At 37.0% G+C, this 22,677-nt stretch overlaps 2 protein-coding genes across 5 annotated transcripts; one reads left to right on the forward strand and one right to left on the reverse strand.

Moving 5' to 3' along the window:
* The first annotated feature begins 1,011 nt into the window (after positions 1-1,011).
* Positions 1,012-16,835, forward strand: Plc21C (Phospholipase C at 21C). Of its 3 annotated transcripts, none has more exons than XM_011649950.3 (18): positions 1,012-1,533; positions 1,874-2,020; positions 2,616-2,887; positions 2,967-3,051; positions 3,149-3,566; positions 3,651-3,771; positions 3,869-4,064; positions 4,174-4,507; positions 4,583-4,762; positions 4,851-5,060; positions 5,137-5,456; positions 5,553-5,867; positions 5,962-6,006; positions 6,072-6,273; positions 6,371-6,590; positions 6,652-6,961; positions 7,047-7,238; positions 7,309-16,835. In XM_011649950.3, exons 1-18 carry the CDS (start codon positions 1,435-1,437, stop codon positions 7,429-7,431), a joined length of 3,789 nt encoding a protein of 1,262 aa, XP_011648252.2. In that variant the 5' UTR covers positions 1,012-1,434; the 3' UTR covers positions 7,432-16,835. The 3 variants fall into 3 exon arrangements, with proteins under 3 accessions (XP_011648252.2, XP_011648253.2, XP_011648256.2); XM_011649951.3 differs by having other exon boundaries at positions 6,655-6,961; XM_011649954.3 differs by lacking the exon at positions 5,962-6,006.
* Positions 16,836-16,921: 86 nt separating this feature from the next.
* Positions 16,922-19,203, reverse strand: jhamt (juvenile hormone acid methyltransferase). 2 transcript variants are annotated; one of them, XM_011649956.3, is made up of 6 exons: positions 18,945-19,203; positions 18,449-18,654; positions 18,202-18,367; positions 17,771-17,903; positions 17,543-17,693; positions 16,922-17,347 (listed from the first exon to the last, which is right to left on the reverse strand). In XM_011649956.3, exons 2-6 carry the CDS (start codon positions 18,633-18,635, stop codon positions 17,157-17,159), a joined length of 828 nt encoding a protein of 275 aa, XP_011648258.2. In that variant the 5' UTR covers positions 18,636-18,654; positions 18,945-19,203; the 3' UTR covers positions 16,922-17,156. The 2 variants fall into 2 exon arrangements, with proteins under 2 accessions (XP_011648258.2, XP_011648257.2); XM_011649955.3 differs by having other exon boundaries at positions 18,867-19,190.
* Between the last annotated feature and the right edge of the window lie 3,474 nt (positions 19,204-22,677).

Here is a 22,677-nt window from a genome sequence, read left to right on the forward strand (position 1 = left end):
TAAAGGTCAGAGGGTCAACGAATTAGCCAGAAATTTTGTCGCCGATTGATTAGATTTGATCAAAGTCGCCCTCATCAGCCCTCGTCACGTATATATAGTACGCGGGCAGGTGAGGCTCGCTTGCTAATTTAGCGATGCTAAGCAGCGTGGGGAGGTGACGAGCCGACCCGGGTGTCGCGCGCGAGACTCGGGGAATCGCGACGCGGACTTCGAGTCGAGGGGCGCGAAATCGTGGCGAAGAGCGACGCGGGTGCGCGCGACAGTCCGCGGCTCGGTAGAGCGCCTCCTGGTGTTGACGGCGCGCGGACGGCGTGCGGTGGCTGTCCTGTCGGTGCTTGTCCTCGGCGCGCGGCGCGACACTCGGCGCGGAAGGAGGATGACGATGTTGTTGCTGCTGCTGCTACTGCCGCCGCCGTCGCAGCAGCTTCGGAGCAAGCGGCTGAGCTGGACCAACGACGAGCGAGCGAGAGGCTAAGAAGCGTGAGAAGAGAGTGCTCGCGACCAGTCGTACCTCTAAGTTATCAACGTCATCGTCGTCGTTGTTGCTGTCGCCTCTCTTTCTCTCTCTCGCGTGCCCGACGGAGTCCTGCTGTATGCGCGCGCGCGCGCGCGTTTAAGGACATCCACTTGGTGGCTCCGGACGATCGTCATCGCGGCACGCTCTTTCCTCGTCGGTAAAATGTCTCGGCGGGCAATCCCCGTTCGGCCGCGACCCGGCTGAAGGAGACGAGGCGAGGCGAGGCGAGAGGAAACGAGACAAGACGAGACGAGACGAGACAAGGCGAGGCGAAGCGAGGCGAGGCGAGGCTCGCGAACCGGGTTCGACGATCGAGGTTCCTTAGGCACTCCCCGGGGAGCGTACGCGTCGAGTGCACATCTTTTGAGATATACCGTGTGTATTTGTAAGAGCGAGTTACGCGAGGTGCTCCCAACGCGACGACGACGACGGCGACAGTCGTCCTCGCTTTGGTACCAGCAGCGGCGACCAGGACACGGTGATCCAGGTGCTCCTAATGCTTGAAATCTCGATGAGCCTTATGTCGTCGACGTCGTCGCCGTCGGAGTCGTCGTCGTCGTCGTCGTCGCCGAGGCCATCGCCGTCGCCGTCGCCGTCAGAGTCAGAATCGTCATCGTGGTTACTATTATTGTCGTCACTGCTAACGTGGTTAGAGTTGGAGTCATCGTCGTCGTCGTCGCCGCTACCGCCGTCGTCGTCGTCGCCGCTACCGCCGTCGTCGTCGTCGCCGCTACCGCAGTCGTCGTCGTCGCCGTCGCCGCCGCTGCCACCGCCACCATTACCATCGTCGTCGTCATTCTTATGGTCAACATCTGCGTGTTCGTTATCGCTGTTCTCCAAGCCGCTCGTAGCTTTGTCTCCAAGTCTGTAAAGAAGAATCGGTGCTGAACAGTGTGGGTTTGCGACGAGAAGTCAGGATGGCGGGTAATAAGGGTACAGGCGTCATCATGCATATAAAGCCCGTGGAGGTTTCCATGCAGCTGCAGGATGGAGAGAAGTTTATCAAGTGGGATGAGGTTCGTGTGTATTTTTAATGTTATGGCTGGCAGTCGACAATTTTAACGTCGAGCGCTAGTAAAAGTATAAATGTAAAAGGTCACTTTAGGTATAAAAGTATTTCCTCCTAGCTTAATAAAGCCTTTCCAAAAAAAAAAAAATGAAAAAAGAAAAGAAGAAACAAAGATAGATTCCGAGATAATAGTTCGTGTCACATTCCTTTCTCGAGACATCAGCTTAGACGTGTCAAAAAGAACATTATATAGTATAGAGCAATTACAGAAAGCAGTCACGCGGCAAAAATAAATCTTTCATAATAAAAAAATAAATCTTACATAACGAATTGCTATGTAATCGTAGGATTCTGGGGTGGCAACGCCAGTGACTTTAAAAGTGGATAAGTATGGTTTTTACTTACACTGGGTGGATCAAAATAATGAGATGGATATGCTGGACATAGCAGTTATAAGGGATACTCGAACAGGAAAATATGCAAAAATACCAAAGGTATCAGTTCAATTCACATTTTTCTCTTTAATACAAATTTTTTTAATGTAAAAGTACTTTTATACATTCATTACCAACATATATTTGCAAGCATTATTTGTATTAGTGGTAAATACGAATGCTCAGAGAGAAATAATTAAAGAGAGTTTCAATTTTTCCATAATTATATTAATGATGCCCAGAGCATCATCACATAATAATTATTGACTAATTTATAAATAGACTATTACCTACTTTATGTCCCATACATAGTTTGCTTTTTTTATCACACCTACTACCGCCTGCACCAATAGCAGAGATAAAGACAGTTTCCGTATTCATTGAAATAACATGCCTAGCTGGATCAGTTTTCCCATAAATCAATAAACAGAAGTTTGAATGAATTGACATACTTCTGCATGCAGCATTGTATGCATTTAACTCATTGTACGAAACTTTTCGCTTGTACTCGCTGAGGCGTGTTACAGGCATTTATTGGGAATATCGTTTATTATATATATATATATATATATATATATATATATATATATATATATATTTTGTGACAAAGAATAACAAAAAAATATATTGTGAATCACACAATTCCTCTTTATAGGATTCAAAGCTGAAATCTCTTGTAACGATGGGTTCTCAAGACTCCTTAGAAGATAAAACCGTGACAATCTGTTACGGCTCGGACTTTGTCAATATGAATTTTATTAATTTTTGCACAACGCGTGCAGAAATAGCGCAGCACTGGGCAGAACAACTCTTCCAAATGGCATACAATTTGATTCAATTAAACACTAGCACAACTATGTTTTTATTGAAAGCGCATACCAAGCTTGCACTCACTGCTGATAAAAATGAAAAGATACCAGTGAAAAAGTGAGTACAAAGTGAAACGTTACAAAGACGAATTCTAACGTTATAAAATCACTATTTCTGCATTTGAATCTGTTTGCAGCATAATAAAAATGTTTGCACAAAATAAAGACGATCGAAGGCGTGTTGAGAAAGCACTTGATATTTCTGGTTTTCCATCTGGCAAAGTGAGTTTCCTGTTGTAAATATTAGTTTTGAAAGATTTTATCATAAAATGCTCTCAGTATATAATACTCACTTGTTACAACAATATTGTTTCTTTAGAATGACGTCATACCATTGTTAAAATTCCAATTTGAGGATTTTTTCAACTTTTACAAATCTCTTACTCAAAGATCAGATGTGGAAAAAGTATTCGAAGGAATTATTGGCAGTAATAAACGCAAGCTGATGTCTGTCTTGCAATTTGTGGATTTTTTGAACAAGACGCAGAGAGATCCACGGCTCAACGAGATATTGTACCCGTATGCAAACGAAGCAAGGGCAAAAGATATTATAAATCAGTATGAACCCAACAAATGTAATGCAAATAAAGGGCAACTCAGTTTAGATGGATTCTTAAGATATCTTATGAGCGAAGACAACCCGATCGTCGCTATCAACAAATTTGAATTATCCGACGATATGGATCAACCGCTGGCGCATTATTTTATAAATTCTAGTCACAACACATATTTAACAGGTATATGAACGTTGTTGTAATTATTTTTAATATGCAGTATGTCATATCTAATTTAGATACTTATAAAATGTTTCTCCTGTTCAGGGCATCAACTTACCGGAAAGAGTTCTGTGGAAATTTATCGTCAATGTCTCTTGGCCGGTTGTCGATGCGTTGAATTAGATTTTTGGAATGGGAAATTTGACGAACCCGTTATTGTTCACGGGTACGAATGACTTATTATTTTATACTAACGTAAGAAAGCATAGAATTATCTATCCGTAATTATCCATAATTAAAAATACGAACGTATCTTTTCTTAGATATACATTCGTACCTGAGATATGTGCTCGAGATGTGATAGAGGCAATCGCTGAAACTGCTTTTAAAACATCTGATTGTCCGGTTATTCTCAGTTTTGAAAATCATTGCAATCCAAGGCAACAAGCCAAAATCGCACAGTACTGCAGAGATCTCTTCGGAGAAATGTTGCTTGATGCGCCACTCGAATCACATAAGGTATTTTTAGATGTTGCAGTTATTAATAATACAGATAATTATTAATTACACAGAAAAGTTATTATTATATTATAAGTTATTATAATTGAATGGCTTTTTTTGTTTTTAGTTAGAGCCAGGCCAAGAACTTCCACCGCCATCGTTACTAAAGCGCAAAATAATAATAAAAAATAAAAAAAAGCATCATCATCATCATAAAAAGCATCAGAAAAAGCAACAGCAAGGGTTAGACACTGTTGAAGGTACTCCGGAGAGTGAAACTAATGGAACGATGAATCCATCAGCTGCAGGAGAGAACGGTCCACCGCCGGATGTAATACCTCAAAATGAAATGGACGATGCTGCACCTGAAAACGAACAGCAAATTGGAAATGGCGATATTTCTCATCCTCCGATGATGCAACAAAGACAGGGCAGTAAAGATAGTGCTCAGGATGATGAAGGTTGGTAACGGGAAGTTAAAACTACAGATATATTTATAGAAAAGGCACGTATATTTGATGAATTAATTTTCTTAGATGAAGAAGATGAATCGAGTACAGAAGACGATGAATCTAACGTAGAGGATATGAAATTAAGGATGGGTGATAAAGCACCAGATAAATCTGCGGCCAAAGAAACAGAAGCAGGCGCAGAAATTTCGGCTTTAGTCAATTACGTGCAGCCCGTACACTTCAGCAGTTTTGAATCAGCTGAAAGTATGTGTGAAGCATCAAGAAGTACCTTAATGTGTTTTTTTCGTATTATGAAAATGATAATTTTTTTTATATTGTCCGTATCTTATAGAAAAGAATCGCATGTACGAAATGTCGTCCTTCGATGAAAAGCAAGCTACGACTCTCCTGAAAGAGAGGCCACTCGAGTTTGTGAATTATAACAAACATCAATTGTCCAGGGTATACCCAGCGGGAACAAGATTTGATTCTAGTAACTTCATGCCGCAAGTATTTTGGAACGCGGGATGTCAGTTAGTTGCATTAAATTATCAAACACTTGGTAAATAAGATTTTATCTGGCATTTTATCTTATCTATTATACATCGCTGAAATAAATTTCTCTTTATTTGTAACAGACCTGGCAATGCAATTAAATCTGGGAATATTTGAGTATAATCAACGTTGCGGTTATTTATTAAAGCCAGAATTTATGAGAAGAAAAGATCGACGGTTGGATCCTTTCGCTGAGTCTACTGTTGACGGTATCATTGCAGGAACGGTTCATATCCACGTGATATCAGCTCAATTTTTAACAGACAAGAGAGTAGGAACTTATGTAGAAGTCGATATGTACGGTTTACCGGCGGATACCGTAAGGAAGAAATTCCGTACAAAAATCGTGCCGAATAATGGTATTAACCCTATATATGATGAAGAACCGTTTGTATTCAAGAAGGTATCGTATTCATAAAACGACAGTATTTACATAAATTTTTAAGTTTCATTATAAAATACCGTTTCTTGTATAATATATTGTTTACGTATTCCTTAGGTAGTTTTGCCAGAACTTGCCTCGATAAGAATAGCCGCGTATGAAGAATCTGGACGTTTAATCGGTCACAGGGTACTTCCCGTAGTTGGATTATGCCCAGGATATAGGCATGTAGCATTAAGAACGGAGTGTGGACAACCTCTACCATTAGCAAGTCTGTTTTTGCATGTTATCGTGAAGGATTATGTTCCCGATGGTTTAAGCGAGCTTGCTGAAGCTTTAGCGAATCCTATCAAATATCAAAGTGAAGTAGAGAAGAGAGAAAACCAGTTATTGGTTCTTACAGATTGTTTGGAAGCGCCGGAAGAAATTGAAGTACGATTTAAAATATTGCCGAGCGATTTACTAATCTTCTTTCTTCCTAATAATTTAATTTTTCAAAATTACTAACATCACTAACATTTTGTAGGATAAGGTTAAAATTGGCGATGCTTCTATTACTGCTAAACCAGTTGTAAGTTGTTTATATGATTCAACCATCTTGTGATATATCGCTCATCAACAATGTTATTTTTGCAGGAGGAAGTTGTAAAAGCTAAACGATTACAATCGATAGGCGAATTACCAAGTCTTTTATCGACTTCCAGTAGCTTACATGGTAGACCATCTATCGTCGGTTTGGGTAGTTCAGACACAGTTGATGTGGAGGATGACACTCCCTGCTCTGCAGTTCAATCAGTCGATACGTCTGTAAATAAAAGCCCAGTCAATGCTAGCAATAGTGAGTGCTTTTGTTTTTTTATTATTTTTCTTAAAAATATTTTATCTTTTTTTTTTTTCATTTTATTCATAATTTGGTAATTCTTTCTCTATTACAGTAAGTGACGAAATAGTAGCCGAAAGCTTTGAGAAGCTCATGGAAAATAAATTGGTCAGGGAGAAAAAAATGGAACTCGAGAAGAAACTTGAATCTCTGAGGAAAAAACATGAAAAAGAGAAGATGCGGATGATGTCGCAGAAAACTTCGGTCGACGGTGAGAAGCATAGATCGAAATTTTACAGCAATAGGCTGGTAAAGCGGCTATCGAGTAAAGCTATGTAAGTATACGAACAAAGTAAAGGAAATTGCTACAATATTGAATTCCACAATTTTTTAAAGTAGTTTTTCGAGTGAAGTGGGCTTAAGTACTTTGGCTACGGCTGAAACTTCTGAATGCCCAGAGAATGCGGAGGGAGATGAAGGAACCAGAGGTTTGCCCAGAAGTCATAGCGAACGATTTTTAGCTGTATGCAAAGCACACGTTCAACAAGAACGTGAACTTCAGGAGAAATATTACGAGAATCTCTTTACTATCGTCGAAAAAATAATGAGAGCATCGCAGTCTAATCAATTAAAAATGCTCCAAGTACTTCTAGACAGAGAAACCGCAGACGTTAAACGAAAACTACAGGCTACGAGACAGGGCGAAGTATTTATCTTTCATTAATCTCTTTTTGTATAATAAAAGTATAAAGTAATGAAATCGATTATTGGATATTTTTTTATTATTCTAGGTTAAGCAATTGGCTAAGGTACACAAAGACAAAGCCGAGCTGGAACGTATAAAACGAGAAGTCGCAAAGTCGACTGTGGAGAAAGCCGTGAACGAATGTACGCGTTTAACGAAAATTTACGACAAAAAGAGAGCGGAATTGGAAAGGCAGCATGAAGAAGTGCGACAGAGGCTTGAAGAAGAACGAGCTAAGGTTTGTATTTTGATAAATAATGTATTTTCCTCATAATATGAACATTTTTTTATATTTTTTAATGCAACAGGTGAAAGCTAACTTGCTAGCAGAATATAGTAGCCGCTACAGCAAATATGAAAGTGGTGAGCTACCCCTGTCACCGTCTGGGGGAGCTAGCTTGCCCGAGTCATGTAGCGAGAATATGTATTGACTCGCGAAACGAGTCGTGTCTAGCTGTGTGTTAATTAAGGATACGGCATTGATTCACAATGTCCACGTCTCGTGCCATTTATACGCGTCGTCTAAAGCATCCAGTTATGCAATCTGGTGCGTCGAACGCGAATCGCAATCCGAATTCTGCAACGAGAGATACATGAGGGAAGCAGAAACAGATATTGAACGCAATATTTTCCCGATACTTGTATCAAGGAAACGATAACGAATCAATAACGACTAACGAAACGTTGGCATGTAGTGCTTGTCTACAGCCGCTCGGTGACGATAAAACATTCTTTCCATCTCGTTGGAAATACTGACATCATGACGATATTATAAATCACGTGATTTCAGACAGCTCGGTACTACACGGCGCATGACGCGTTAACGTCTTGACTATATTATATATGGTACAATTGTGTGTGTGTGTGTGTGTGTGTGTGTGTGTGTGTGTGTGTGTGTGTGTGTGTGTGTGTGTATATTACATTATATAATATATATATATTATATTATATAATATATATATTATATATATATATATATATATATATATAAATATTCTGAACTCTTACCATTTATAATACTTCAAAATTAAATGTCGAATAATGTGAAACGAGGTAATTTTCTATTACTTTAACACTGTGTCTTTTACTACAATGATCATTATTCGACTGATGCGTTGATTGTACGTATCGATCGATTCTTTAGTCTTCACGTGAAAACGCTACGTCTTGATCTCTTTATGATAAAATGTCTGCTTAGTAACACAAAAGAGAGAAAGAGATAATGTCACATTTCAATGAATAAGAATTTCATAATTATTCGTTATACACAGTATTAAGCAGTCTAAGAGATTCCGGAATCTATGATGTTGCTGACGTAACAGTCGATTATTTGCATAATCTTAACAAACCATTAAGATTATTCGCGAGAAATACGCGCGCGAGAAGTATATATATATATATAATATAATTCTAAATAAGAGAATGAAATAATACAAGACCTTCCTAAGTGCTAACATTTAATATTGTTGTTATATGCATAAGGCATCGTTATTTAATCGACTACATAAACTAAGTATCTAATCGCGTTCAAAAATGCTCCGTTTAGATTGATCTTCGATTATTAAAAGATCAGCTCTCAGGAGATTCCAGTCAGAATAACGTAACAAATATATACCGAGAGGATAAATTTCTGGCCTAGAGGGAAAATATTGGAAAATGCTGAGAAATCTACGTGAACGCGTGAATGATCTGATATACTTTTGACTGAAAGTACTCCATATAAAATAACTTCTTTTTTCCGGGGGATGTCCGTATCGTGAAAATAACAGGACACTGTCTTGCCAGAGGCACGAAAGTGTCCTAGTATCATTGTGTAAAGGATTCTTATCTCGTATCCTGAGCAATTCTGGTCGGGCGAATCTCTTTGATGAAGACAATCAAAAATGTTACGATGTAACATTGTCCTTGTTGTTTCTAATTATACGATATTTTAGGCTACGATATGATATGTACACAAGTATCTATGAGAGAATTCTTCATAATAGTAACGAATTTAAGATTAAAACTTATCGCGTCGTCTATACTGTAGTCTATACTGTAAATTTGTTATTTATTTAACGTGATTGATTTAACAGAGGTACACGGGATAACATCGCAATCTGCTTGATGATAATCGCACGAATAGTGACGATCAAATTAAGGAAAGAAAGAAAAAAAAGATAATGTTTTAAAAAAATACAAAAAAAATATTTTTGTTACAAAAAAAATATTTTATTCAAGCTTAATTAAAACACGCACATTATTTTGCCATTGCAATTTCTGTTTTCTTATTTATATTTTGTATTAATGGAAAAAATCGTATACTTTATTTGAAACGATCAAACTCAGCATATTTTTGAAATTTTCTCATCTGTTAAATATTTGGCAAAGTTGCGCGAGGAAATTGTTGTTAATGTGTTTTTTATATAGTTAGCACAAGCAATCTCGTGACATTTTAGTGTTTAATGTGAAAATTTAGATTCTCGTTCACGTTATAATTAAATTTAAATACATTCTTTTGTTGCATGTACTTGCATCAGAAGAATTATACTTTGATCTGATCGATTATTTTTAAAAAGAATATATATATACACATATACAAAAATTATAATTATGTGAATCTCGATATGAATTATATTTCGATATTATATTTTATGTTGAACGTTCTTAAAGCACAAATGATATCTCAATTATATATACTTGTTAATTTTTGTTTTTTTATATTTGTATTATTTTACAATTTTGTCGAACTTATATTATTTAATAAGCGGTTTTAATTTTTCGAAATCACTTTTTGATATAAAAATAGGTTATTTTTTTAGTCAATTTTAGTCAAATTTTAAGTCAATCGAAATTTTATAATGTTTTTACATTGTATAATTTATATAGATTGTATATAATATATTGTATGAGATTATATTTTTTTTTATAGCTGTGTGTGTGTGTGTGTGTGTGTGTGTGTGTGTGTGTGTGTGTGTGTGTGTGTGTGTGTGTGTGTGTGTGTGTGTAATCTGGCAATTGTTACATACGGAGAAAAAGAATCTTATGTATTTATTATTATATCTATTTTATGTTATTTTTCTCTCTTTGTGAATTACTTTCCGTTGTAGAGAACGAAGGTAAAGGAATTGGAAAAATCACTCGCGATTAATCGTGCGAGTTTTAACAAGCAGAGAAAACGTAGAAAAGCAATTAAGACATATGCATTTATTATTGCAAGCGATAGTGCATCCCGTAAACTTAAGAATCTTAAAGTTATATCCCGTGCACCTCCACTCATATTTAATAATATTTCATTTGCGATAGATGTAAAAAGTGTGGTATTTAGTTTATTTCTGAACAGTGGCTACGGCATCTTTCACGAAGAGAAAGGGAAAGAGAGAGAACTGATATATATATATATATATATATATACTTTTTAAAGATAAAATATAAAAAAAAAATATATATATATTTTTTTTCATATTTTATCTTTAAAAAGTACACAGAGTTACCATTTTTTAGTCGACATTAATTATTACGATTTTTTTATTTTAAATAAACCGAAGTTACCGTTGTTCGTGAGGTTGTAGCCTGCGTCGTGAATAGACGCAAGTGACTTTATCCAGTCATGTATAATGATAAATAATTGTAATAAGGATAATGGATAGTGTTTAGCACAATATACATGTGCACATATACATGTGATTTTTTTTCTGGCGTATATGAAGAAATCGATATGTCTCTGCGAAGTTGGACGAATGCCACGTTGGATGAAATGCTCATCCTTTGTGACACTACGGGCAACTCCTGCGGTGATATAATAAAAGAAATTAAATTAATTTAAGATATTAAACGTGATAAATTACATGGCACACTGGATTTCTGTAGTCTACACGCTGATGATATATATTTTTTCTTCAGCGCACTGATATTTATTTCGAGGATTTTCTTCCTGTCGAACGTTCGTTTGTTACATTCATAAGTTTGCGGATGTTTCGCCTCTCTATGACGAAACAGATTTTAGCATGAGCGTTTACTTTGCGAATATAATTATCTTTTTCGAGTTTGCAATATTAATATATGTGTATATAGAAAAAGAGAGAACGATCTCGGCTTTTCTCTCACGTCAAGTTATGGCAATGAAGCATGCGATCTTTTTGAATATATAATTAAGCTATATTATCTCTGTTAATGATGTCGTGTGCATACAGAATAATTGGGATATAAGCGGTAACAGCGAGCAAATATATAGAATGCGTACTTTGAATTATATAAATTTTCCTTATGTTCCAGTGGTATTTACCGAGTTGGTATTTATCGTGAGTTTCGTTATCTTTGTTAATTGAGGAATTGGAAATCGAATTTACACTATTATTCTTTATGCAGTTGTACATTATACTTATTATACCTGTATATTATATCGGAATATCATTAGCGAATAACATTTATTTGTCAGCGTCGCTTTTCTCGTTCGAATGATATGAATTTTAAACTCGAAGCTCGTTTTTTCAAATTATAAAAAGGATATTATCAAGTAATTTACGCTATTATTGCGTCCAATTCCTCGATTACAGCCGTTTTGCATATGGTGTGATCTATCTATACATTTATGTCTTTTGACCAGATCAGATATATTTTGTCGAAGATCTTTTCCTGCGTATTGTATAGCTGGATATATCGCATACTTGCTCGGTACATGATTAGCATTATTTTCTTCCTACATTCGTGTAATGTACATATGTACGCGTATATGTACGTTACACAACACATGCAAGTGTACATAAGATAAATATACATCTACGTTAACGGGATATAAATAATTATATATATTCACGTTGATATATTATATATATGTGTTGTTGTTGTTGTTGATGTTGTTAATCGTAGGATAGCTATAAAGAGAAAAAATGGTAGCGCTAGCATAATCGTTGTTACTATAAGAGCTATAGGAAAACAGGAGTTCTCTACGTTACGACGAACACGCTCGTGGACGGATTGTTATTTAGTCGCCATGTCGATTGATCTTCGGATGCGTGCGTTACGATTTTACCAATTTGTACCTGCAATCTTATCTGTCTTGATCACTCTGGCGTTATTCTTTCCTCCCCCCCCCTTTTTTTTTGATAGTTTTTCCATTTTGAGCGAAACAATTTCGACTCGAGAGACTTTTAGCGCTACTTCCAGAATGTTTATGGTGTTTACGCCAAGGTGGTCGATTCCAGTGACGGTGCCTCTTCAAGGTGCCGACTAAGGTTTGCCAAATATATTTACAAAGCACGTAAGAGCTTTCGTCGAAGATCACCGTAACGAGTGTGTGTCCGTCGTTCTAGAGCAATCGCGAAAAGAATCGCAGGTGTATATTATACATAAAGTACGCGTAGTTTGAAACGGCCTACAAACGATTGTAGTGACTTGGCTCAGCTATGTATTGTTCCGTTCTTTTAGAAGGTATATTGCACTTTTGCTGCTTGTCCCGAGGTTCAAATTGGAGCGTCTAAACGTCCGCCGCTATCGAAATTAGATGTTAGATCGTTTACTCGCGATAGGTTTATCCAAGATCTTTCACTACTTATCCGTATTTATCGCGTCTCTCCGTCGTATCAATCCTTCGCATTTGCCATAATGAGGATCTCCTAACAACGATTCTTCGTACCTGACCGTACTATTGTCCTCGACATTGCGTCCCTCTTCGATCCAGCGTCGAAGCAGCGAAAAAAATTCTCGGCGGATACGTCTACGAAGAAAGCAAGATATATATATATATATATATATATAAACACGTATATGTATACACGATCTCTTCTTTCTAATGCTCTGGCGGTCGATGCTTAGGCTGCACCGGTATTTAAGATATTAGAATTCTTACCGCTGCGCAGCCACGTGTTTTTGCATTGTCTATCAGTTTTAGCAGCTTAACGCTAAAATCGCCAATTCTCAACCAACAATGAAGTAGATTCAAGTAATTCGATGTATGTAAATAAGATGCAACGACGATATCTATAGAAAGCCTGCATTGCTGGTCCGAGTTGACAGTGAACTCTACTCCGAAGAACCTCGCCTTACACGCTGTACTCTGTGTGTGTGTGTGTGTGTGTGTGTGTGTGTGTGTGTGTGTGTGTGTGTAAGTTAGCAATATCATCTTGATTCACAAGATGCGAACGTACTGCTTAAAAAAAAAAAAAAAACGCATTTAAGTACAGCGTGAGAATCTTATGTTCAACGATTCCATTCGCGATCGAGAGCTTGATCGTTGAGATTGTAATGTAGCGTTGCGTCGTAGAATGCTAGACGCGTCTAATTGCGATGCTTGCGCGTGATGAAAAGAGGAGAGGAAAAAAAAGAGATAGGGATGCGTAGAGAAGAAAAGAGAGAAAGCGCGAAGGGACAGGAACAACAAACAACTCTTTGATTGTAATTCAGTGCGAACATCCAACGGTATTGCCCGCATGGCAAAGTACGGCATATACAGATGTATACGTTTATCTACTTTGTACCGATAATAGTCCCCCCTCCCCCGTACAAAACGATTTCGTCTTCCCTCTTAGCTTAGGCGCGGTGAACATAAACGACGATGCACCGCGTGAATTCGTTACACTTAATGCCAGCAATTCACGTTCGATCATCTCGTTAACGTCGATTCTTTACTATTACTTTTGCAACGTGTCATAATTTTTTATGTATCTCTTATTGGTTGTATCTCTTATTTTTTCATCGACGTTTAGTTTCGTTTGTCGTCGATTATACTCCTCCGTTTTGTAAATGGCGAAACGAGAGATTATAATAATTTGTTGTGTTCACACGTCTTTCATTTTGTATTTTACTTTCCCGACTTTCCTCTCCCGTTTTACCCTTGTTTTATGATTAATTTATTTTAAGTTACGTCAATCAGATTATATGTTGTTATATTAATTAATTTAACAATGTTAATCATGATTAGGCAACATGAGACTTGAGGCATGATTATGCTTTTACTCTGATTTTTAGCAATAGCATCTGAATTATTTATTTAAAAAATTTTCTATTATATGCTTCAGCATCTTGTTCATATTTATGAGAAGTTTTTACGTGATCTTATAACTTTTAATTGCCGCGCATTTCGTTTCATCCGCGCTAAATCCAACGACAAACGTCTCACAATGAAAGTACCTAAGCAGCAATGGTCTTAAATGCATAATTAACGTATTCTATTCGCGTTCTCTCTCGCTCTTTTGCGATAAATGAGAGATTATAGTAAGCGTAGTTCTCGAACAATACTTGCTACTACTCGATACGCAGGACATATCCGTGGCAAAGAATCGAATCGGAAAGAGAACGCTATTAAGAACGAAATTTCATGTTTCTTGCTTTTTTCATGTAACGATTTTTTACGTCATGATTGGTAGATAGATCGAAGCGTCGGCATAGTAAGGTCTGTGAAGAAATCAGATTTCAAACAGAAATCTTATTTCAATAAGTAACTTTTGCAATTTTTTTTCTACAGATTATTAAATTAGGATCCGATATATTTTTTGTTTAGATATATTCTTTGTTTAGATTTTACAAAGTTTTCGTAGAAAAAAAAGTTCTCTTCTTTCTCTGTTTATAAATCTTTTTATTATATCATATGATTATTATCATTATATTAAAATTATTATAAATCTTTTTATGATTTTTTTTTTCTACAAAAATCATTAATTTCAATTTGTAAAGATCTTTTATCGTAATTTTTATTTTATATTTAGATATTTTGCTTTATAAAAAAAAAATTGTATTTCCCGAATTCAAGGTTTTTCTCGCTTCATAGAGAACTTAGAATTTACAATTCTTTCATTCTCTGCGTCTCTGCATATTTTTACGAAATATACGCAGATGTAAATCTCACGATATCCTTTACGTTATACTTTTGTGTCGCGTGGCATTGTCTTCCAAATTATTCTTTTCAACGGAGACTCACATGCGGAATGCTCGTCCGATGTTTTCGGTCTTTAAAGAAAGATAAGGGAGATGAATTATTAATCGCGCTGCATCGAGATAAACATGGAGATGAGAAAGTGCGAGAGCATCGATAGAGATAAGATGTTTGTTCCGCTATTAGCAATAGTTGTCGATTAATTACGTCGATGGTATCCGATTATAATATAATATAATTATATATATATATATATGTGTGTGTGTATGTATGTGTATACCTCGCGATGTACCGATCTTAATCGCGATGAAAGATACGTAATGGAAAACGACTAAGGCATAGAGATTAATTTCATTCAAAATAATTTCTCCTCTCTCTGACTCACTTGTGCCTTGCCCTCAATCATCCTTCGCTGTTCTGTATCCAGGTAATAATTCCTCTTTTCTAAATAATAAATATTTGATGTTCGATGTCCTTTCTACGAATTAAGAGACTACCAAATGACCGGTACACATTAAGGGAAGCGTTACTTGTTCACTCCGTTTACCGTAATGGCATTAGCTCATAATCGATAAATGTATACCGAATAATCCTACGATTTCGACATTCCTAAGACACCCAGAGCTGATAAATTAAAAATAAATTAATTGCAAGGCATTCGGATTGCAGACGCTCGCAAATCTTGCTCTTGAAAATACATTTGAAGCATTTGAGTGATTTAAAGTAACAAATACGTATTTGGAATCTACAATTAATACCTCCTCTTTGCCAGCTCTCACTCTGTAATCCAAAGCAAAATGACGCGAACGCGTGTTTATAAAAATCTCTCTTTTTAAATCGTAAAATTATCTTGCATAAATTTCGAGCTCGACAATGGAGCTCGCGAGATTTGAGAGCAGATCGATTGACATTTGTCGGATCGGATGCTTCATGACTCTCGCAAATTATGATAAAGAATACTACTCGAGCTATAGAGCGTTTGTTACTCTATGCTAATTAACGGGAATCACATCATATAGGGAATCGTGAAAGGTTGCCGTGACACGTGATGTCCTCGTTCGTGGGAGATAGGGATATTTGTGGAAGGTTCCGATAACGAGAATATGTTGAAAGTTAAAAAAAGTCTTCGCGTTATCGATTACGTTCATAGGAGCGTAAGGTGCAATACGTTGTACGCGGCGAGTGTTTAAAATACATCTTCCATTGCGATTGACTACAGCTTGTTGATTAACATCCGAATACAATATTCAGACCCGATATAATCACGTAATAAAATTTATCCTCGGCCGAAGAATGTCTTTTTGTGCCGCACTTTTGTTCCCACGGTGTGATCGTCACCGAACGCGTTTTTACACGGCGATTTATGAATTTATGCGGGAGTCAAGGGGAGGTCACTTGAAAACTGGAAAACAGTGCGCATCGATGCAAATGAATGATGCGAAGAAATTTCGAATGGAGGATATCTCGTGGCATACAATGGTAAAGTTACGACTGCTTCCATCTCGACGCATGGATCTCAACGCGCTGTCGCTCGAAGAAGATACTTCCGGAACCGTTTAAAATGAAGGAATCTATCGCGGAAATGATATTCATGCATTTAATTATGGCGAAGATCAATATATGCTATTGATATTAACGTGCTGGTGCGCCTGAACGATCTCCCGGTTCGGCAAGGCTAGTCGTATTTTTTTTTTTTGAGAATCGCGCGCTGAGCGTGAAACACGATCGATGCCGGCAATTTTAAGACTACTTGTAAAAGCCTGTAAAAGCCTGGATGTAATTTCTAGAGAACAGAATTAGAAAAGTATTGTTACCCGTTATGCGAATATCGATACCGTAATGCCCACTCTTGTATCCATACGATATATGATGATCCGTAAGTTATAATAACGATACTCTATAAATGGCTGTACTATTGTAAAATCAAAGATATAGCGTACAATATATACATAAAATTTAGTGTTGTAGGAGGCAAGCTGGTCAAAAGGCGATGTATTTATTCTTTTCTCCTTTCGTCACTTTCTTTCGGACTGACGTTTCGCTGAGAGAGATATCGAATATAACTTGACACATTTTTTTTTTTATTAATTAGTATCTTTTATTTATTTATTTTTTAAAACAATAATGGATGTTACATTAAAATATAATATACTATTCTATTATAATATTATATACTACTCCATTATAATATACAATCTATTATAATATAATATTCTATATTCTAATTATTTTGTCAATATGGCAAACAAGATAAAAATAATTTTGTTAATTTTGTATCATCTTTTATATAGAGACATTTTTGGGCACTTAAGTGGCCGATTGCGGTTTTTTTATATACGCTATTAGGAGGTAGTATCTCAATACTAATTCGTTGTTTTTGCTATCAAGCGGAGTCAAAACGTTCTGGCTTAATATTTCGCTAATCAGATTGTCCACGAATTCACTTTTCATGTTATCAGGTATTCTCTTTATAAAAGGATTAACGGCTAACACATGATCTGTAAAAACAAGTATGATATTTAAAAAATATCCAATTAAAAAAATAGAAACTTTTCTTTAAACCTTAATTAATTTTATTATGATTTAAATAACGCTTACGTATTATCAGTGACTAATAATTTGTTATATAATATTACTATTTAATAATACTTCATTAATTATTAATTTGAAATAATATTTATTAATATAGTTACTTTTTAAACTTTGATTGCTGTATTGATAACTTTTTTCCCTCTTACTGCAATGCAAAATTTCAAAGCCGATGTCTTCCAACATTTTTCGCAAACTGGCTCTCATATTTTTGCACATTTTTCTTTGAAAATATGGTACGTAACGTCGTGCGTCCTTAAAGAGGTAAACATTCAACAATTTTAATATTATCGTATATTAATGTGTATGTTTAATACACATTACTATGATACCTGAAGATAAAATTCATATCTTGGATTTTGCCCGAGACGCACGTATGCTTCGAATCCGCAATGAAAGCCAAGAAACATCACAAGCGCTTTTCCATTCGGACGTAACAATTTGTATATATTTTTGAAAGCCCGCCTAAAAAGTTAATAATTTAAGTTAATAATTTAATTAGAAAAATTATACAGGATGCATATTTTCTTAATCTTAATTGCTTATTAATATATTAATTGTTTAATCTTAATTGCTTATTAATATATCTATTAATAAGCATACACACACACACACACACACACACACACACACACACACACACACACACAAATATTTTCGTACAACTTCTTTCTAGTAAACATCAAAATTGATTACAAAAATTGTATTTCTAAAAGCTTTTCTCCTTCAATTGTTATCTACCAAAAGAAAATGTCAAAAGTACCATAAATCTTTAGACCAATGTAAACAATAAAAGGACGTCACATAATCGTATTGTCCGATTTGCTCCTTTGATATTCTTCCTTCGATATCCAGGATGATGTACGATAGTCGTTCGTCGTTGTTGTTCTGACGGGCGTAATTTACCATCGCTTGCGATATATCCGCACCTGTGAGACACGAGTGTAAGTTCACGAGGTCATCGTCGAAAGGAACCATGCACCATGCCAAATTTTCATTCATTCATGTACCTACTACTTCGACGTCGTGTGGCAATAGAGGCAATAACAAGTCCTTGGTAATGTCACCAGGGCCGGATCCAATATCGAGACATTTACCTTGCACCTTTGACAGCTCGGAGCTGAATTCCTCGATGATGTCCACGGCATCACGACGTTGCATGGTACTTCCTTCAACGTAGTCCTCGACCATCTCCATGGCGCACGATTAATGTGATCTGCGTGATTTGAATATTTCGTTAAATGTTAAGATCGAATCTAAATTATCGTATAATTTTGCGATTCTAATAAGCAGCTATTACGCAGGTATTACGCTGTCAAAGAATTGTTATGAAAAATTCGCAACTCAAAACCTCCTTTCTCAAAATGAACAACGAGAAGAGACATCTTGTAAAACAAAAAGATAATGTTAAATGATTATCTTATTTACCACGTTCTTCTTCTTTTTATTCTAAAATCTTCTTCGTAAACTCTAAAATGTCGATTATGAAGTAGTACGAGATGCTACCGTTCGATCTTATGGCCGAGACTTCTTCGTATCAGGAGTATCAAGGCTGGTGTAGGTGACAGCTCACATACTGGTCCGCTCCTATACTGCTGACTTTTTAACTTCGTCTTTGGTATTTATATTCGGCGACTCGGTACAAATGACTTGCTCTTCTCCCATTTTAGTCTTGTCTCCCTCCAAGATATTCTATTCTTTGTTGTTTATACTTCAATTCCCGAATTCATTTTTGTGGATCTGTTGTTATTATCTCGCTTCAAAACACTCCGAGAAACTATCTTTCTCATCGCGTTGATGTGTTCTACCATAATGCATTAATCTACTACATTTAATAAAAAATCAATGACGAGAGAGCACGGTATAACGAAAATTTAGTTTATTAAATATGTATAACCATCCTGTTAAAAAACTAAAATGAAAATTATAAATTAATTATTTTTGAAAAATAAAAATTATAAAACTGAAGTGAAAATTATATAATTAATTATTTTTTTTTTAATTCTCGCATATATCATAATGAGCTAGAGTGATTTTCAAATTGTTGACAGTTCAAATTGTTTAAACATATCTTAGAATCTTTGAAAGGTTCGAATTATTGGATCTCGAGATTCGAAACTGTTCGAATTGTTCTGTTATCTGACGTTTTCAAATATTAGTTTAAATTATACTTGTATTTAATAATCTTTAATACTTTTATGTTTACATATTGTTGACATTAGGAGCATACTGACCTAATTACAGATCGAAATGTTTATATGTACATATTTGTTTTATAATAATTTAAAAAAAACGTCAAAACGTCAAAAACGTCAAAAAATCCAATTCATTATTCCCTTTGGCTTATTTTTTAATTTACTGAGTCTATAAATCTTTTATATATCACAATCATAAATTATATTATCTTTATATTATATATAGTAGCTAATTTTAAAAAATAAGGAACATTTAGTAAGATTTGTAAAATATAGTACAAAGTATCCAGAGAGAAAAATATCCATACAAACCCCTAACAAGAATAGCAGAGCAACAGAGAATAGCGTGGAGCAACGTATGCACGACACGAATTTAGAAAATTTATTGCCATGTATTTTAGGAAATAAGCTTTTAAGCCGAAAGGAAACTATCAGCTGTGCCTCGATATTTATAGCTATTCTTAAGCAATTCTCAATTTTCTAAAAAAAAAAATCTAATCGCAATAATGGCATTATCATTATTAATACTTTTGTATTTACATCAAAATTAATTGCATATACAAATACGAAGAATACGTGGAAGGACACGTTCTTTTTTGTACAGCTGCAGATAATTTCTTTTTTTATTTTATCTTTCGCACAATTCGTGCTTTTCATTTGTGCTAATTGATGAGTCCATTTTTAATGAAGTTATTTTAATCGAATGATTACATCATCACGACTCTCAAAGCCCTGTATTTTCTGACTGTGAATTTTGAAAATGAAAATTCTGAATAAATATTAAACGTAATACACAATGGAACACAAGTAAATATATGATATAGATATCTTTATTTCGAATTTTCAAAATTTAATATTTATTCTTACTCCCAATATTTCCTCTATTATGCGCAGGCCTTTAATATATTTACTTCGAATGAATTATGTTATCTTTCAATCGATTTTGAAACTTTGATTTTTTTTAACGGATTGATGACGGATTAGGCCAAAGCACGTACTGTAACGAAAACAAGGAAATAGCGATACTGAGGGAAGCGTGTAAGACAAGTTTTAGGGCAAAAAGGCTTATCGCTAATAATCCGCGAGATCGGGATTGCGAGAATCCTTCCTGGATCCCACGAGCGAGGTATCCCGAAGGCCTTGAACCAGTCTTATCTTACGGTCGCATGTATTTGCCTTTTGGACATCGCCGTATTTGCGTATGCACGAGCACACTCTATACATGTCCACGAATAATACACACGGTTCCTAATCAAACACTCGTATTTCACGTAGAGGGGAGGATTCCTCTCCTTTTTATCTCACCCTTAATAACCCTTGAATCTTGTCTTGAATGGCTTTACTTGTCTATTAAAGGGATTTTATCTGGTCTCACAGAATCCCGTACGACGATTCTTGACGGATCATCCTCTATTCTCTCTAAAAATTTGATCGCATTGATTCTGAACGATCGCAGTTTTGAGTTCAAGTCGAGTCCTGCATATCGCGCTAACTTTCTCGATGCGCGTTCTCTACGAATTTTTTCCTAACGATGGACAATAAAATATAACGCTCGAGTCTCGTTACGTTGCGTTACGTTATGTCCTTCAGCTACCGTAAATCAGTTTGACGACGCCCATACGGAAAATATTTATGAAACTCGGCGGGTTCACCCGCTCTTCTCTGACGCCGTGATTCTCTCTCCATCTCTCTCGCCCTCTTTTTTCCTCTCTTTTCCCTCAGCCGTCTATCTCCATTTTCCTTACGCGAGGTAATGCAATATGCACTCGCGTCTCTTTCAAAGGAGATAACAAAAGGTCGCGCGGCACTCGCGTCCGCGTTCACGCATCACCATTCGGAGTTTATAGAAGCTCGGAAGTGATCTGCAAAGAAAGCGGAGTGGGAGATAGAAAAAGATACGTCTTGTTGGGTTCAGCTGCAACCAGCAGTCCGATGCTGTCGCCACGTGTCATTTTCGTCGCGCTCGATCAGATTACGCGTCACCTACGCGCTCGAAGACCTCCTCGTTGTAAATTAACGACCGCCGAATTGATGTCGCACGTCTTTTTATATAAAAAGAGTGAATTTACTTGATTGTCGCATGACATGTAGCACATGTAGACCGAGAAAATCACGGATAAGAGAAAAGACAGAACGGGATGAAATGTACGTGAAATGAAAACGAATCAACGTGGTTCGGTTATTATCGCGACTTGATGGAACGCGGACAGATCCGTGCATGGTGCAATGTTCCCGGTTCCTCTAATCTTTTATCCCGGCAGATTTTTACAATGGCGCCGCGCAATGTTCTCCGGAAATGGAAGGCGCTTACGCGGCGGATCGGACAGGTGTGAGCCGCGCGCGCGTTGTAGGTCGTCGAGTCGATGGAGGATTTACCGTAGCGTTTTCGATCTCCTTCGCTCGCGCTCGCGTTAAAACCACAAGCATCCGATACTCGATCGAGCCCTTGCGAAAGGGAAACGGGGGGAGGCGGAGGACAGGAGGCGGAAGTGAAGCTCTCCTCGGGAAAAGATTGCGTGCGAGGACGTGGCCGGGCAAAAATTGCCCGGGCCAACGTTGGGGAACTGCAGCGCGCGGCCGTCGAATTTTTTCTGGATTAATGCCTCGGCCTTAATTATCGACGCGTTCGCGACGCGTTACGTCGTACCTTCCGACACGTCCGTCTGTATTTTTGCCGTTATTCGTCACAGCCGAAAGATTTGATCGCGCCGAACGCCGGAAAAAGAACGAACGGGGTGAAAGTCGCTGATGAACGTAGGCCGCCTCTATCTCGAGATTATCTTCTCTCGCGGACTGTGTCGCTAATAACGGAAAGAGGATCGGAGATTCTATGGTGTCTCGATCCGTTACTGCCGGATGCGGTCCGAGGAAGGGTACATCCCTCCCCCCCCCCTCTTCTTCCTACCGTCCGCCACCCCTTTCCTTTTCCACCTTCGTCTAGTCTCTTTGCCTAAATCCTTCGGTCGGATCCGTGTGTATCGAGTGGGTGGGGTACGGCCGAGAACGAAGGGCTTTGATAAATGACTGACGCGGAAAAAAATCCG

The sequence above is a fragment of the Pogonomyrmex barbatus genome, unplaced genomic scaffold (genome assembly GCF_055798465.1).
Source record: "Pogonomyrmex barbatus isolate J1 unplaced genomic scaffold, ASM5579846v1 scaffold1, whole genome shotgun sequence".
Classification (NCBI taxonomy): Eukaryota; Metazoa; Arthropoda; class Insecta; order Hymenoptera; family Formicidae; genus Pogonomyrmex; species Pogonomyrmex barbatus.

Excerpts from the sequence above, each read along its gene's own strand:
- jhamt (XM_011649956.3), bottom strand. The coding sequence starts at position 18,635 with ATGGAGATGGTCGAGGACTACGTTGAAGGAAGTACCATGCAACGTCGT. Across the intron at positions 18,368-18,448 it reads ACACGACGTCGAAGTAGTAG|GTGCGGATATATCGCAAGCG; the intron begins GTACATGAATGA and ends CGTGTCTCACAG. Across the intron at positions 17,694-17,770 it reads GATATGAATTTTATCTTCAG|GACGCACGACGTTACGTACC; the intron begins GTATCATAGTAA and ends TACCTCTTTAAG.
- Plc21C (XM_011649950.3), top strand. The coding sequence starts at position 1,435 with ATGGCGGGTAATAAGGGTACAGGCGTCATCATGCATATAAAGCCCGTG. Across the intron at positions 3,772-3,868 it reads GAACCCGTTATTGTTCACGG|ATATACATTCGTACCTGAGA; the intron begins GTACGAATGACT and ends ATCTTTTCTTAG. Across the intron at positions 6,007-6,071 it reads CTATTACTGCTAAACCAGTT|GAGGAAGTTGTAAAAGCTAA; the intron begins GTAAGTTGTTTA and ends TTATTTTTGCAG.